This window comes from Malus sylvestris, chromosome 15, assembly GCF_916048215.2.
Source record: "Malus sylvestris chromosome 15, drMalSylv7.2, whole genome shotgun sequence".
Lineage (NCBI taxonomy): Eukaryota > Viridiplantae > Streptophyta > Magnoliopsida > Rosales > Rosaceae > Malus > Malus sylvestris.
In genome coordinates, this window is record NC_062274.1 from 10,535,001 (window position 1) to 10,548,037 (window position 13,037).

At 40.9% G+C, this 13,037-nt stretch overlaps 3 protein-coding genes across 9 annotated transcripts in view; 2 read left to right on the forward strand and 1 right to left on the reverse strand.

Moving 5' to 3' along the window:
• Nucleotides 1-4,246, reverse strand: part of LOC126604050 (uncharacterized) — a 5,886-nt gene extending 1,640 nt beyond the window's left edge. The window contains exons 1-12 of one of the 5 annotated variants that reach the window (XR_007616473.1): nt 3,782-4,006; nt 3,380-3,579; nt 2,971-3,298; nt 2,752-2,844; nt 2,538-2,628; nt 1,970-2,036; nt 1,718-1,761; nt 1,361-1,531; nt 1,187-1,285; nt 817-885; nt 281-419; nt 1-16 (exon numbers count right to left, since the gene is read on the reverse strand). The exon at nt 1-16 is cut by the window's left edge and continues 183 nt beyond it. Coding sequence is in view for 4 of the 5 variants with exons in the window: in XM_050271120.1 (XP_050127077.1) it covers nt 1-16; nt 281-419; nt 817-885; nt 1,187-1,285; nt 1,361-1,531; nt 1,718-1,761; nt 1,970-2,036; nt 2,538-2,628; nt 2,752-2,844; nt 2,971-3,298; nt 3,380-3,514 (1,252 nt within the window). In the remaining variant the exon portion in view is untranslated. Of the gene's footprint in view, nt 17-280; nt 420-816; nt 886-1,186; nt 1,286-1,360; nt 1,532-1,717; nt 1,762-1,969; nt 2,037-2,537; nt 2,629-2,751; nt 2,845-2,970; nt 3,299-3,379; nt 3,580-3,781; nt 4,018-4,106 lie in introns of those variants that run through there. The other 4 variants (XM_050271120.1, XM_050271121.1, XM_050271118.1 and 1 more) reach the window with 4 other exon arrangements.
• On the forward strand, nt 4,219-7,318 carry LOC126604055 (probable thiol methyltransferase 2). 2 transcript variants are annotated; one of them, XR_007616474.1, is made up of 8 exons: nt 4,219-4,526; nt 4,615-4,745; nt 4,830-4,916; nt 5,046-5,146; nt 5,224-5,323; nt 5,608-5,693; nt 5,793-5,871; nt 6,955-7,005. XR_007616474.1 is itself a non-coding variant. In XM_050271127.1 (8 exons), the coding sequence occupies exons 1-8, from the start codon at nt 4,442-4,444 to the stop codon at nt 7,006-7,008; spliced, it is 684 nt and encodes a 227-aa protein (XP_050127084.1). In that variant the 5' UTR covers nt 4,229-4,441; the 3' UTR covers nt 7,009-7,318. The 2 variants fall into 2 exon arrangements, 1 of the variants encoding a protein (XP_050127084.1); XM_050271127.1 differs by having other exon boundaries at nt 4,229-4,526; nt 5,608-5,654; nt 6,955-7,318.
• Nucleotides 7,319-7,466: 148 nt separating this feature from the next.
• LOC126604048 (type I inositol polyphosphate 5-phosphatase 12-like) lies at nt 7,467-12,948 on the forward strand. 2 transcript variants are annotated; one of them, XM_050271112.1, is made up of 11 exons: nt 7,467-8,874; nt 9,001-9,253; nt 9,527-10,337; nt 10,452-10,576; nt 10,649-10,733; nt 10,890-11,052; nt 11,155-11,195; nt 11,282-11,549; nt 11,688-11,811; nt 11,891-12,251; nt 12,376-12,948. In XM_050271112.1, the coding sequence occupies exons 1-11, from the start codon at nt 8,007-8,009 to the stop codon at nt 12,718-12,720; spliced, it is 3,444 nt and encodes a 1,147-aa protein (XP_050127069.1). In that variant the 5' UTR covers nt 7,467-8,006; the 3' UTR covers nt 12,721-12,948. The 2 variants fall into 2 exon arrangements, with proteins under 2 accessions (XP_050127069.1, XP_050127068.1); XM_050271111.1 differs by having other exon boundaries at nt 10,890-11,195.
• The last annotated feature ends 89 nt before the right edge of the window (nt 12,949-13,037 follow it).

The window sequence follows — 13,037 nt, forward strand, 5'->3', positions numbered from 1 at the left end:
ACCATCCCGTCTCAGACTGCAAAGAAATAGGCTAAATTCAAGGCTAGCCAACGTTGAAATTCTAATGGCCCAAATAAATAAAGGAAAAGTAAGTTAATATACTTCATTTCACTACAGTAAATTATGATTGTCTACAGGATTAAAGAGATTCTCACAATACATCATCAAACATTTAGAACTTATGATCAATTGTACTTTTATATTATACAGGTTTTATGGATATGCAAATAGATGAATTTGCATGGAAAAGTGACAACACATCTTGATTCTAGAAACTCACGGAGCAAGTTGTCTGAGCTGGAGGCTTCCTTATCTGTTCTTGAATGTAATCATCACCAAGTTCAAATAGTTGCAATGTTGTATGGCACTTGTAAGGGAACACTCGAAATGCACATATATCCTCCCATCTATGCTTTAGTCTGCACGAGTGACCCCAAAAAGAAAAAGAATAAGAAAACTTATTCGCATAGACAAATTGTCATTCATATTAACAACTGGAAATTAGAACGAGTAAATTTGGTCTTCAAAGCTAGAACCAGTTGCAAGGCTCATCTTGAGTATCCTCCAAACAATGCATGGAAAGAAACACATAATTCTAAAAATTAATGATGGTACAGATACTAGGGCAAAAATAAGATGGTTGATGTTTCATAACAACCAATTACTGGACAACTCCGTAAGCACTCAATCAAGTCAGCATTGCTTTCTTTATTCAAACATAGTAAGAAAATGCCAAGAAATAACCTCTCTCTCACACAATTAATTGTTACACTAGATTTTGAACAAAACTAAAGAAAACTTTGAAGAGAAACTTACTGATTGGCTGAATTAGCATCACAGTAACTTTGTAATGGTGGTCTTACTCGATAATCAATTTTCTGATATCTGCCGAAACAAAATATTACTATAAGCAAAAAAGGAGATAAATCCAGAATCAAATTAGGTGGTCGTGGAGGGAGTTCTTTTGCCCCCCTTCGGAATACATATTGTAATTAGGACTTTTCAGGTCCATCATTATCTTTTACAATAATCAAAAGTAACAAGCTTCCATATACAATTTTCCCCTTTCCTTTAAATAATAGCATTGTATGATGGAAACAGAAACCTACATGCAAAAGAAAAAAGAAAAAAAAAAGCAGACAGTTGCTAAATACTATATGTGTAAGAGGCTTTGTTTATAACTCACATTCGAGAATCAGGATCTTTGCGAGGATCATATCCTTTTTTTATCCAAAACCTAAGAAAAGGTCCACGCGAAAAGTAGTATGCAACTCTAGAAAGAAGCCTGCAAGAACAAAATGACCTCAACCGACAGAACGAAGACTAAGACTAGAAGACTACAAGTTAAAGGAAAGACAACCTTCTGAGTATGTGATCTGAAAAGTTGAAGCCCTTATCAAGCAAGCGTTCGGTTAATGACTCTTTTGGCCATATAGGCCGCTCATCAAACAGCTGAGACAAGGCCATCTGTGACACCCACTGATCTGAGCCATGGGATATATATTCCTCCCAATTTGTTCTCTTAGGAATCTGTAAGAATGCTAAGTAGAAAAGATACACAGCTATGCAGGAACTTCATAAAGATTCCAATCTTGATGACTTTCATGCCATCAACTCTTATTATTATTCTTCTGAGATAAATAAATAAATATGGAAAATTTAAAATAACTCTCAGCAATAAATTACAACTAGCTTTCTAAAATTAACATTTAGGATATCACTGATGCCAAAGTCAAGTGCAAGAACTGGCTCCATACTCATCTGGAAAAAAGAAAATAATAATGTCAGTTTGAACTATCCACCTAGTTAAAACTTATCGAATAAGCTGAAACAAGAATCTTAACACTGGGGTCTAAGACTCATCTTGTACCCTCAAAAGAGCCAAATAAGTACAAATATCATAGCTTTTAGCATGCATGTATTTAGCTATGTCATCAAAACAGTAGAGTAATTCAACAATAACACTCACCTCCCATTGGTGTTGCACAGGTTCTTCTTGATTCTTTTTTGCACTCAACGTCGCTGATGGTTTCAACCTAAAAGGTAAGTACACTGCATACATTAGCACAGGAAAATTGAGCAATTTGCTTGAGGCCATCAAATAATATACCATCCAATAAGTTCCAAGTCTTATAATAAGAAACAAAGATTCCTATGAGAAAGAAGACGAGTACAAGAGAAGAAGGGCAGAGGTGCATCTAATCAGATACTATAACAAAGCTTAACAAGATACAAGGAACACATAGCTCCCCAACTAATCAAGATCAAATACAATAAAGGGAATATTCTCATATGATTAGAACAAAGGTGCCCACATCCACATGTCTTCATAATACTTGATTTTAGCTCCTTGGAACCACCAATAATTGATAAAGTAAAGAAGGATAACCCCATTAGATGACTTTAAGTAGTCATGAAGAAAGAATCATAACCAAAAACAAGAAGTTATCTCTGAAGGAAAATTGTGGTAACAGGATTATGCAAAGACAAAAATAAATTTCCAATATAAGAATAAAAAAAACGCTAGAACATCTTACACTAAACTATCAGGCACATCCTTGGGTGCAAAAAGTTGAGGTAGTAGAATCATCACATCCTCCTGGTTAACATCCATAAGGCCACCCTTATCTACAAATAGATAGAAAATAATGTACAAGAGATAAACACACTCAGTAAGGCGAAGGAAAGAAAGATGTTACGAATATCTTCAAGTTACAAAAACTAAAAAGAATTGAAACCTAGAGACTTTACCTAAGTGTGGCTCATCAATTTCTGTCCAATTCCTCTTTTTCTTCCGTGCAACATCAGCATGGACAGCAATGACATGCTGGTAGTCTACCATCCCTTTAAACATGTCAAAAGAGGAAAAGAAGCACCACTGAAAGTCAGTTCTGAAATTGCAGGAAAATTTAACGAAGTAAATAATCTAGGAGATGTAACAGGTGTTGATGCAAGCAGGGCCACTCTAACCATCAAAGTGATAAGCCTCTGGAACACGAGCAACAATATCAAAGTTTAATTGATCATTATCAGGTTTCTGCAATTCATCTTCTTTAAGGGCAAGTAGTTCACTTTCGGGTTCCGATGACTGTATGCCTTTGCCCAAGTCAGTTGCATCTTGCAAGGACCTTTTCAACGTCCTATTGGAAACTTGATCGGTTTGTCCAGCACTAGACTTGGTTTTAGATATTTTGAGCAAAAAGTTGTTGCAAGGACGTAGGTCTCCAAATGCAGGATGTGCATATGGATCTTCGGGCCGAAAATGGAGCTCCAGCCTGCTTGACTGTGAAGTACGAGCCTGCAAGCCAAATGGTGAAACATCTCAACATTAAAATGGTTAAAGGACTAGAGAATTAGTAAAGTGGGCAACTTGGCAGACCTTACGAATTGCTTCGGTTCCTCCTAGTGTCTCGATGGCGCGGGACATGGACGAAGGATAACCGGGATAGTGGATGGCGAAAACTTGTTTGCTAGGGAGAAATCCGGCGGCGGTGCCATCTTTCACGACCCCCATTGTAAAGGTTACAGTTGCAGAGAAAACCAACCTAATCTAAACAATTCAAAACTACCCAGCAGTACCTACACCATTATTCAATTAGACCAAAAAATAAAAAGTTAAACTTGATATGTTAAGATGGACAGTGGACAACCATAATTCATATTCGATGGAATATAATTACCAAGAAAGAATACTCATCAAGTTCAATAATTTAAAACAAAAGGGAAAATAAAACTTAAGAAGAAAGTAGAAAGCATGAATATGTTGATGAAGAAACTCTACCAGACTACCAGGCAGGGAGCAACTAGGTTGTCTTCTTCTTTAATTATTCCAGCCCCTTCTCATGGAGGCGCAGGGAGAGAGAGAGAGAGAGAGAGAGAGAGAGAGAGAGAGAGTGTGTGTCTGAGAGTGAGAGAGGTGGAGTTTGCAAGAACGGGACTGGCAGAGCCGCAGAGGAGGGGGGTGAAAGGACGGAGGGGAGGCGGGGAAAGGACGGAGGGGAGATGGGGAAATTATTCTATGTATCTGAGATACCCTACCCCGGCCCATCGGACTAGCAATATTTTGACACGTCGTTAAATTTTTATAAAACGCGAGGACACGTCACCTTAAATTCCCGAGTTCGGAGGGAGTTTGACTGCTAGAACTCCGGTACAAACACGTCCGTCGGAAGGAGGGAGGGCCGGTTGGCACGCGGGCCAAGAGAGAGGGTTGGCTTGGCTGCTGACTAATCCTCTCAGAATATCAGAATACTAGCAACTGGCTCTCCTGCGAGTCCAGTCCAGTCCCGTCCAGTCCAATCTGGCTTACCAAACAAGACCTATCAGCAGAGGCTCCAATTTCCTCCTCTCATCATGCATTAGGAATCTCAGTCTCAATCCAAATCTTGTGGGTTCGATTCCCAGGAGGAGCCTCCTTGCTCGCGCGAACCAAACAAGGCTGATGAGGAAGAGAGAGGAAGAAGATGCCCACCAGAACCCTCCCGCCGTCGACAAGCTTCAGCAAGTCGTGCACAGCAACTCTACAGGTAGCTACCCATTCGATTTTCTTTAAGAATAAGGTTATAAATTGGGTTTTCTGATTGGGATTGATGGATGGGTTTTTGGTTTCATAAGGCGGTTGGGACAAGTGCTGGGAGCAAGGTTTGACCCCTTGGGATTTAGGGCAGCCAACGCCTGTTATTTCCCATCTTCATCGGACGGGAGCCCTTCCCAAGGGCAGGGCTCTTGTCCCTGGATGTGGCACTGTATGTACTATTCTACTCATTACTCTCCAGTCACTACACTATTCTCAGTAGGAATTGGATTACGAGTTGTTTGCATGATGGCAGGGATATGATGTTGTAGAAATTGCATGTCCTGAACGTCATGCCACTGGATTGGACATTTCAGAGAATGCCATTAACAAAGCTCTGGAGGTAAACTCCGTTTTCACTTAACCAGAGGTCAATCGCCGTCGGCCATGAATAATATGTACTCTTTTCTGATCCTTTTTAGTTAGATTACGCAGTCCTTATTTTAAATTTCTGTTTGAAATGTCATGGCAGTTGTTTTCCTCACTTCCCAAAGCACGGTACTTTACCTTCTTAAAGGTGGACTTTTTCACTTGGCATCCAACTGAATTGTTTGATCTCGTTTTTGATTATACGTAAGGTTACTTGAAACACTCTGTATTTTTTTTTCCCATGAGAAAGACCTTTTGATTGATCGTGTCTTATGGTACAGGTTCTTCTGTGCTGTTGAACCAGACATGAGATCTGCATGGGCACGGAAGATCGCAGATATCTTAAAACCGGATGGGGAGCTCATAACACTGATGTTTCCTGTATTAACTTTTCTCCCTTGATATTCCTCTCTCTCATTGTGTGTATGTGTGTGTGTCTCTGTTCTTTGTTAGTATTTCCTTCTTACAATGAACATGAACGCATCCATCTGATAATAAAAGGGATCCGGTTTTGATTATCATTTGTGGTAATAGCTCATTTCCTTTTGCATATTAATTTCTTCAAGTTTTATTGAAATTTTGATTAGTTAAAATTATCGAATTTTAATATATATGTTTATACATAGTTTGATACTCTATTGATAAGTAAATTTATCTGATGGCAGACCAGTGATCATATTGGTGGACCGCCTTACAAAGTGTCAGTTTCAGAGTAAGCTCCAACTCCGAATCCTGTTTTACAGTCTTTTAGGTACTGACCTTGTGTTGCTATTGATCACGTACAAATGATACTGTTTTTACTTACAAGACTCTAGTCTATACTGATTATTCTTGATTCTAATTTGTGCAGTTATGAAGAGGTTTTGCATCCCCTGGGCTTTAAGGCAACCTCCATCGTAGACAATGAACTAGCTGTCCGACCTCGCAAGGTATGTACCATGTAATCTAGTTAAATTGGATATGTGACTGCCAAAGTTTAGAAGTCATACTACAAGGTGAAATAAATGATTATAAATATCAAGTACCAAAAACATCACAAATATATCAGCCTTGGGGTGAGTCCACCTACCTCGTTGAATTGAGACGATTATGTAATGTAGATGCTGGCCTATGGCTATTATATAGGCAATCTGAAATGTAATCCCAGACGATTATGTTAAGTACATAGGCAGCCGAAATCCCTGTCACTTCTCTTGGGGTGAGAACTTGCCTCTCCGGAGTTATACTGTCAGTATCGCTCCAACAAGATTAGTAAGGTCGAATTAATCCTTGGTAATCCAAGAAGCATTTGATAATACCCAATTTGATCAGGCTAGAATATGATCCTGAAGAACATCTGCGGTCTCATCTTAGCATAGGAACAGAAGTAAGATTGTAACTGTCATATATGAGGGAAAACAAGTAAACATACATTAGGTCTAAACTTATGAGGACAGGAAAATGTTCATTGCCCCCGTCCAACTATTTGAAGGATTCTTTAGGATGAAGCTCAGGTGCACATGAACCATAAAAACAGTCACCCACATTAAGTTGTGATTCCTCCATTGCACAGAAGTACTCGGAAGCCTCTTAGTTTAGTAGGAAAATCACAAACAATTGCGTAAAGCTGTAAAGGTTCCAGAAAACTCAAAAGGACGAGAGTTGGGTGGCAAAGGTGCGAGATCAATTGGCAAGGGGAAAGACCATGAGCAGTGTGAACTGGTTGTTACAAACCAAACTTATCATTAGGAAACATCTACCCCGTTTACATTGTCAATGACCTTAGCTTTGATTAACCTGTCTAAGGGTGCATATGGACGAAGACTACAGATTTGTGCTTGATGCTGATACGTTCTTTGTTCATCTGTGCTTGCGGAGATACCTAAGTTACTAGCTTTTTTGTTGCTTTGAACTTGTGTTTATCTAGACTCTAGTCTTCTACTATGAAGCTTTACTCGAGTTGATTTGGACATAACCAAGAATACAGTTGGTGTTTATTGAGTTCTAAAAGAAATCGTGATTACAATTTTCAGGGAAGAGAGAAACTAGGAAGGTGGAAGAGGTCTCTAAGCAAATCCTCTCTCTGACAATGACCGGCCGTCATTTGTTTTCCCTTTGCCTCTAAGGAGCTATCAGTCTGCTAAAGCAAAAGCATCTGCAGCAATTTTTCTTTCAATTCTTAATAATTGGTCAGTGTTTAAGGATCCCTGGAAACAGAGGGTGATGTGGTGTACGTTTGAGCCTATTACTCTTCCCAGACTTTGACGAAAGCTTCAAGCATAAGGCTGTGTATTGAATTGGATGACAAGAAAATAAATGCTCGATATTGTGTAATACTTTTGTTCGTGGTTCATTTCGAATCTGTAAATGCGCACAAACGATCCTTTTGCTCCAGAACAGCGGTTTCTTGTTTTTACCATTAGCTAGTTAAATTTTAGAATTTATGTATATTATTTACCGTCGCACTGGTTGCTGCTAGATAGATGATTTTAAAATTTAAAATTTGTGTAATAGATAAATTAAGTCACGCTCATTTAACGGCAATCAATATGGTAGTGATAGTAGTGGCAGTGAGCAAAAATTCAGCCTCTAAAATGGGTAAAAGCAATGCAAATTTGGGTGGCCACACGTGACACGTGTACGGTCAAATTGTAGGCGCATGGTCCACGTAGGAGAGGAGAGCACAATGCACTAATGCAGTGCATTCGTTGGCTACGGAATATAAGCTCCTCCTAGTTCTGCGGAGGCCTCTCTCTCTCCCTCGCTCTCTTCGCTTTCCAACAAACCAACCAACCAACCAACCAACCAACGTGCTCTCCTCTCCTCTCGGACCCCCCTTCCCTCCCACCCCTTTGCAAGTTTAGGGTTAGACCCTTTCTCCTCTCTCTCTCCTCTTTTCTCCTCTCTCTCTCTTCTGGTTTTGTTCTCCTCTTTCTTTCAATTCTGATGGATTTTCTACATTTTTCGTGGTGATATCATCTCGTTCAAGTAAAGATTCTCTTTTGGCTAGCAGCTCATTTTTAGCTAGCTCTTCATATATTCGTCAACCAACATTAAAACATCTCTTAGTTAACTGATTAGTACCATGGAGGAGAGAGGTGAGGACGACGACAGGGACGCATTGGCGGGCCTAAGCAACGCCCCTCCGCCCCGCAAATCCCATTCATTGAGCCATCAGCTGCGCCCAACCTCCGCCCAAAAACGCCACCACCAAATACGCAAACATAGCCTCGACGACGTCCACGTTGCCCCCAAGAGCGTTAATAGCAATAATAATGTGGACTACTACGACTCTTCTGACGACGATTTCTTTCCTTACTCCACCTCCAACAGCAGCAGCACCACCACCACTAGTAATGCTGTTGGCGGTGCTGATTACGAAGTGTACGTGGGCGGCACTCACTCCCAGAGGCTGGACCAAAGCCTCTGCATGGAGGATGGTGATGATCCTGATGGCAACAGAGAATGCCAGCCGTTGCCCGAATTCATTGGCAGCGGCGGCGGCACTGGCATCTTCAAGGTTCCAACTCGCGCCTCCGTCCATCCTGGTCGTCCCCCCTGCTTGGAGCTGAGACCCCACCCTCTCAGGGAGACACAGGTCGGCAGGTTCCTCAGGACCATTGCCTGCACCAACACCCAGCTGTGGGCTGGCCAGGAGGGCGGAGTCAGGGTCTGGAATTTGAAGGACGTCTTTGAACCTGGCTTTGGTATTGCTGGCAGAGTCATGAGGGGTGATGAGGACGCCGCCCCATACATTGAATCCGTCAACACCTCTCCCACCCATTGTCTCACGGTTGATACTGGCAATCGCTTGATTTGGACTGGCCATAAGGATGGCAAGATCAGGTCTTGGAAGATGGATCAGTCTTTGGATGCTTCTACACCTTTTAAGGAAGGTCTTTCCTGGCAGGCCCACCGTGCTCCTGTTCTCGCCATGGTTTTCACTGCTTACGGTCAGTCGCTCACTTGTTACTCTTCATCAAGTGCTTGTGTATTGCTTGGTTCTTTTTTCTTTTTTTTTTAACTTTCCTATGTAAATGTTAATATATTTGATATCATGTTGCTTTGATTGGATGCAGGTGATATGTGGTCAGGTTCCGAGGGCGGTGTTATCAAAATCTGGCCATGGGAAACCATTGAAAAATCTCTCTCCCTAAAACCTGAGGAAAGGCATATGGCAGCTTTACTGGTGGAGAGGTCGTGCATTGACCTCAGGAGCCAAGTTACTGTTAATGGCGTCTGTAGTATATCTTCTCAAGATGTCAAGTGTTTGGTTTCTGATAATTTCAGAGCTAAAGTTTGGTGTGCCGGTTCTATGTCCTTCTCCTGGTGGTTAGTTTTCAATTTGATACCTTCTTTGTGTTAGCGGTGTGTGTGATATGTGTGTGTATTGCTACATGTTTTACACGGTTAACACAATTCATGTTTTTGTATAATGATCAAGAAAGGGAAGAGGAAAAACCTGCGATTTTCTGCAGAATTTCACTCTTTCAGTATTGTATGTTTTCAGGGAGATGTTAAAGTTTCAGGGTGTATCGTTGCTTAGGTAGAGATTCTAATATATAATTTTCATTGGAATTATTCTAAAAGGCTTTGATTTGTCAGGGATGCTCGTACAAGAGAGCTTGTGAAAGTCTTTAATGTAGAAGGTCAGATTGAGAATCGAGTTGACATGTCAGCAGTGCAGCAAGATCAAGCAGTAGAAGATGAGATGAAGGTAAAATTTGTTTCAACATCCAAAAAGGAGAAATCCGGGGGCTTTCTACAACGGTCGCGTAATGCTATAATGGGAGCTGCAGATGCTGTTCGACGAGTTGCAACAAGAGGGGCTGGGGCATTTGTAGAAGAATCCAAGAAGACAGAAGCGCTGGTGCTAACTGCGGATGGCATGATATGGAGCGGATGCACAAATGGTTTACTGGTTCAGTGGGATGGAAATGGTAACCGTGTGCAAGATTTTAATCACCATTATTCTGGTGTCCAATGCTTTTGCACTCTTGGGGCACGAATATATGTAGGCTATGTGAGTGGCATGATTCAGGTATTGGATCTTGAGGGAAATCTGATTGCAGGATGGGTTGCACACAGTAGTCCAGTGATAAAACTGGCCGTTGGAACTGGTGTTGTTTATAGCTTGGCCACCCATGGTGGTATTCGCGGATGGCACATCAAATCTCCAGGACCTACAGACAACTTGATACGTACAGAATTGGCTGCAAAAGAAAGTGTATATACCAAAAGAGACAATGTTAGAATTTTAGTAGGCTCATGGAATGTTGGTCAAGGAAGAGCATCTCAGGATGCACTAATGTCATGGTTGGGCTCTGCTGTGCCGGATGTTGGCATTGTAGTTGTCGGGTTACAAGAAGTAGAAATGGGCGCAGGCTTTCTTGCAATGTCTGCAGCAAAAGAAACTGTAAGATCCTTCAATGATGTTGTGAACTGCTTATTTGTTTACTTTGGACAGATACAACATCTCTATTCGTTCTATGGATTGATTGATTTATTTACCATTCTTTTCCTTTTGTAGGTAGGGCTTGAAGGGAGTTCTGTTGGCAACTGGTGGCTTGATAATATAGGAAAGGCCTTAGAAGAAGGAAAAACTTTCGAACGTATGGGTTCTAGGCAGCTTGCAGGCTTGCTCATATCTCTTTGGTAAGCGATTATCCTTGTGGATTTTGTCCTCATATTTTTCTTTCCTTTTATGAGCTCATAATTCTCATATAGGGTAAGAAAGAATCTCAGAACACATGTTGGGGATATTGATGCTGGAGCAGTTCCGTGTGGATTTGGTCGTGCCATTGGTAACAAGGTTTGTTCCTCACCATTCACAGTGCTCATTTGGCATGTATACGGAATTAAATATAGAATGGAGTCAGTTTGATTGTCTGCTCAGTTTCTTAAACATATCGGTTTCTTATTCCTTATGAAAAAAGGGTCACTGAACAGACTAATTATGTTCAAGCAGGGAGGTGTTGGTTTGAGAATCCGAGTCTATGATCGTATAATGTGCTTTGTGAACTGTCATTTGGCTGCACATTTGGAAGCTGTCAATCGCCGTAATGCTGATTTTGATCACATTTATCGAAATATGGTCTTCAACCGGTCATCTCTACTGAACACGGCAGCTGGTATGCTACCATACCTGTTTTTGTCTTGTTCTCTTGCCTTCTCTACGTATTTATTCTGGGTGCTTTATTCTTCTGGCTTGCCATGGGTCCTCTCTCTTGCAGCTGGTGTCTCAACTTCTGTTAATATGTCTCGAGCTCCAAATGTATGTACTTGTTCTAGTTTGTAAATCAATCCTTTTATCCATAATTTTATATTTATTGGCCAAGTGTTAAACAATTGGTGATTTAGGCTGTCAGCAGCAACACTGAAGATATAAGGCCTGAATTAGCTGAAGCAGATGTGGTTGTTTTTCTCGGTGATTTCAATTATCGGCTTTTTGGTATATCTTACGATGAAGCAAGGGACTTTGTTTCACAAAGATGCTTTGATTGGCTCAGAGAAAAAGATCAGCTCAGAGCAGAGATGAAAGCCGGGAAAGTTTTCCAAGGGATGCGTGAGGCACTCATCAGATTCCCTCCAACATACAAGTTTGAAAGGCACCAAGCAGGTTTAGCAGGTATTTGGTCTAGCGGCAGTCAATTTCTGCATTACTATTAACGCTCTTGGTTTCTCTTACACGAGCAAATTGTGCATATCTGCGAAATTGAATTTTCCAGTGTGTTGATTTGAAACTTTGTCTATGCATCCTTTACAGGATATGATTCTGGTGAGAAGAAACGCATTCCTGCCTGGTGCGATAGAATAATATATCGTGACAATCGGCCATTACCAGTTGCTGAGTGCAGTTTAGAGTGCCCTGTAGTCTCGTCAATTATACAGTATGTTCTTCTTCAGGGATAGTTACCTATAGTCTCTTTTTCTTCAATTGTTCTAAACTTGGTACCCGATTTTATATAGGTACGAGGCACGCATGGACGTGACTGACAGTGATCACAAACCTGTCCGGTGTAAACTAAGTTTACAAATTGCTCATGTTGATAGATCGGTAAGGAGAAAGGAGTTTGGGGAAATTGTAAAATCCAATCAGAATATCAGGTCTAATCTTGAAGATTCAAATTATGTTCCAGAAACTATTTTGAACACCAACAACATAATCCTTCAAAATCAGGACACGTCCATTTTGTGTATCACTAATAAATGTGTAAAGGATACTGCCGTATTTAAAATCACTTGTGAAGGCCAGTCCACTGTCAAGGAGGATGGCGAAGAGCCTAACTATCGCCCGAGAGGTGCCAACGGGTTTCCTCGATGGCTTGAGGTATCACTTTCTCCCTGCTGCTTCTGTTATGTCCTATAAATTTTCTTTTCCTTTTTGGAAAGGAAAATGCAGGCGTCTATTCTGCTAATTTACTTCTTTTGTTTTTTAAAACATAAAATAATAGATCACACCAGCAGCAGGCATGATCAAACCTGAACAGTCTGTGGAGGTCTCAGTTCATCACGAAGAGTTTCATACCTTGGAAGAATTTGTTGATGGCATCCCTCAAAATTGGTGGTGCGAAGACACCCGCGACAAGGAAGCCATTTTAATGGTCAGTGTCCAAGGTAGTTGCTCAGCTCAAACATGTAGTCACAGAGTTCGAGTGCGGCATTGCTTCTCAGCCAAGACCCGCATGGACTCAAAATCCAACAGCTCTAAAAAATGCCAGGGAAGTCCAGTTCACAGGTCTGAAGTTCGGCAACCTAACATTTCAAGCGAAACCAACTTAAAAAATCCTAGAAGCTAAACTAGTATCGAATACTTGATAGCACGAGGCAGTTTATAGACACATGGATCATCAGCTGGTAACAGTGAAGACGGATCTGATACAATACCGAGTGCATTCTTTTCGTTAGAAACTCTAGTGTAAAGCAAAACATGGTGTAAATACTCACTCTTTGAAGCCTGTTTTTTACTTAAAAGACAGTTTAGGGACAGGTTTTATACGTTCAGTATCATGCCATCTCTCTCTGCATTATCCTGTCTGTTTTCCTTCAGGCTTCGTGGTTTATTTCCGATTAGTTTCCGATCAACAGATAAATGCAGAAAAACAAAAGAGACGAA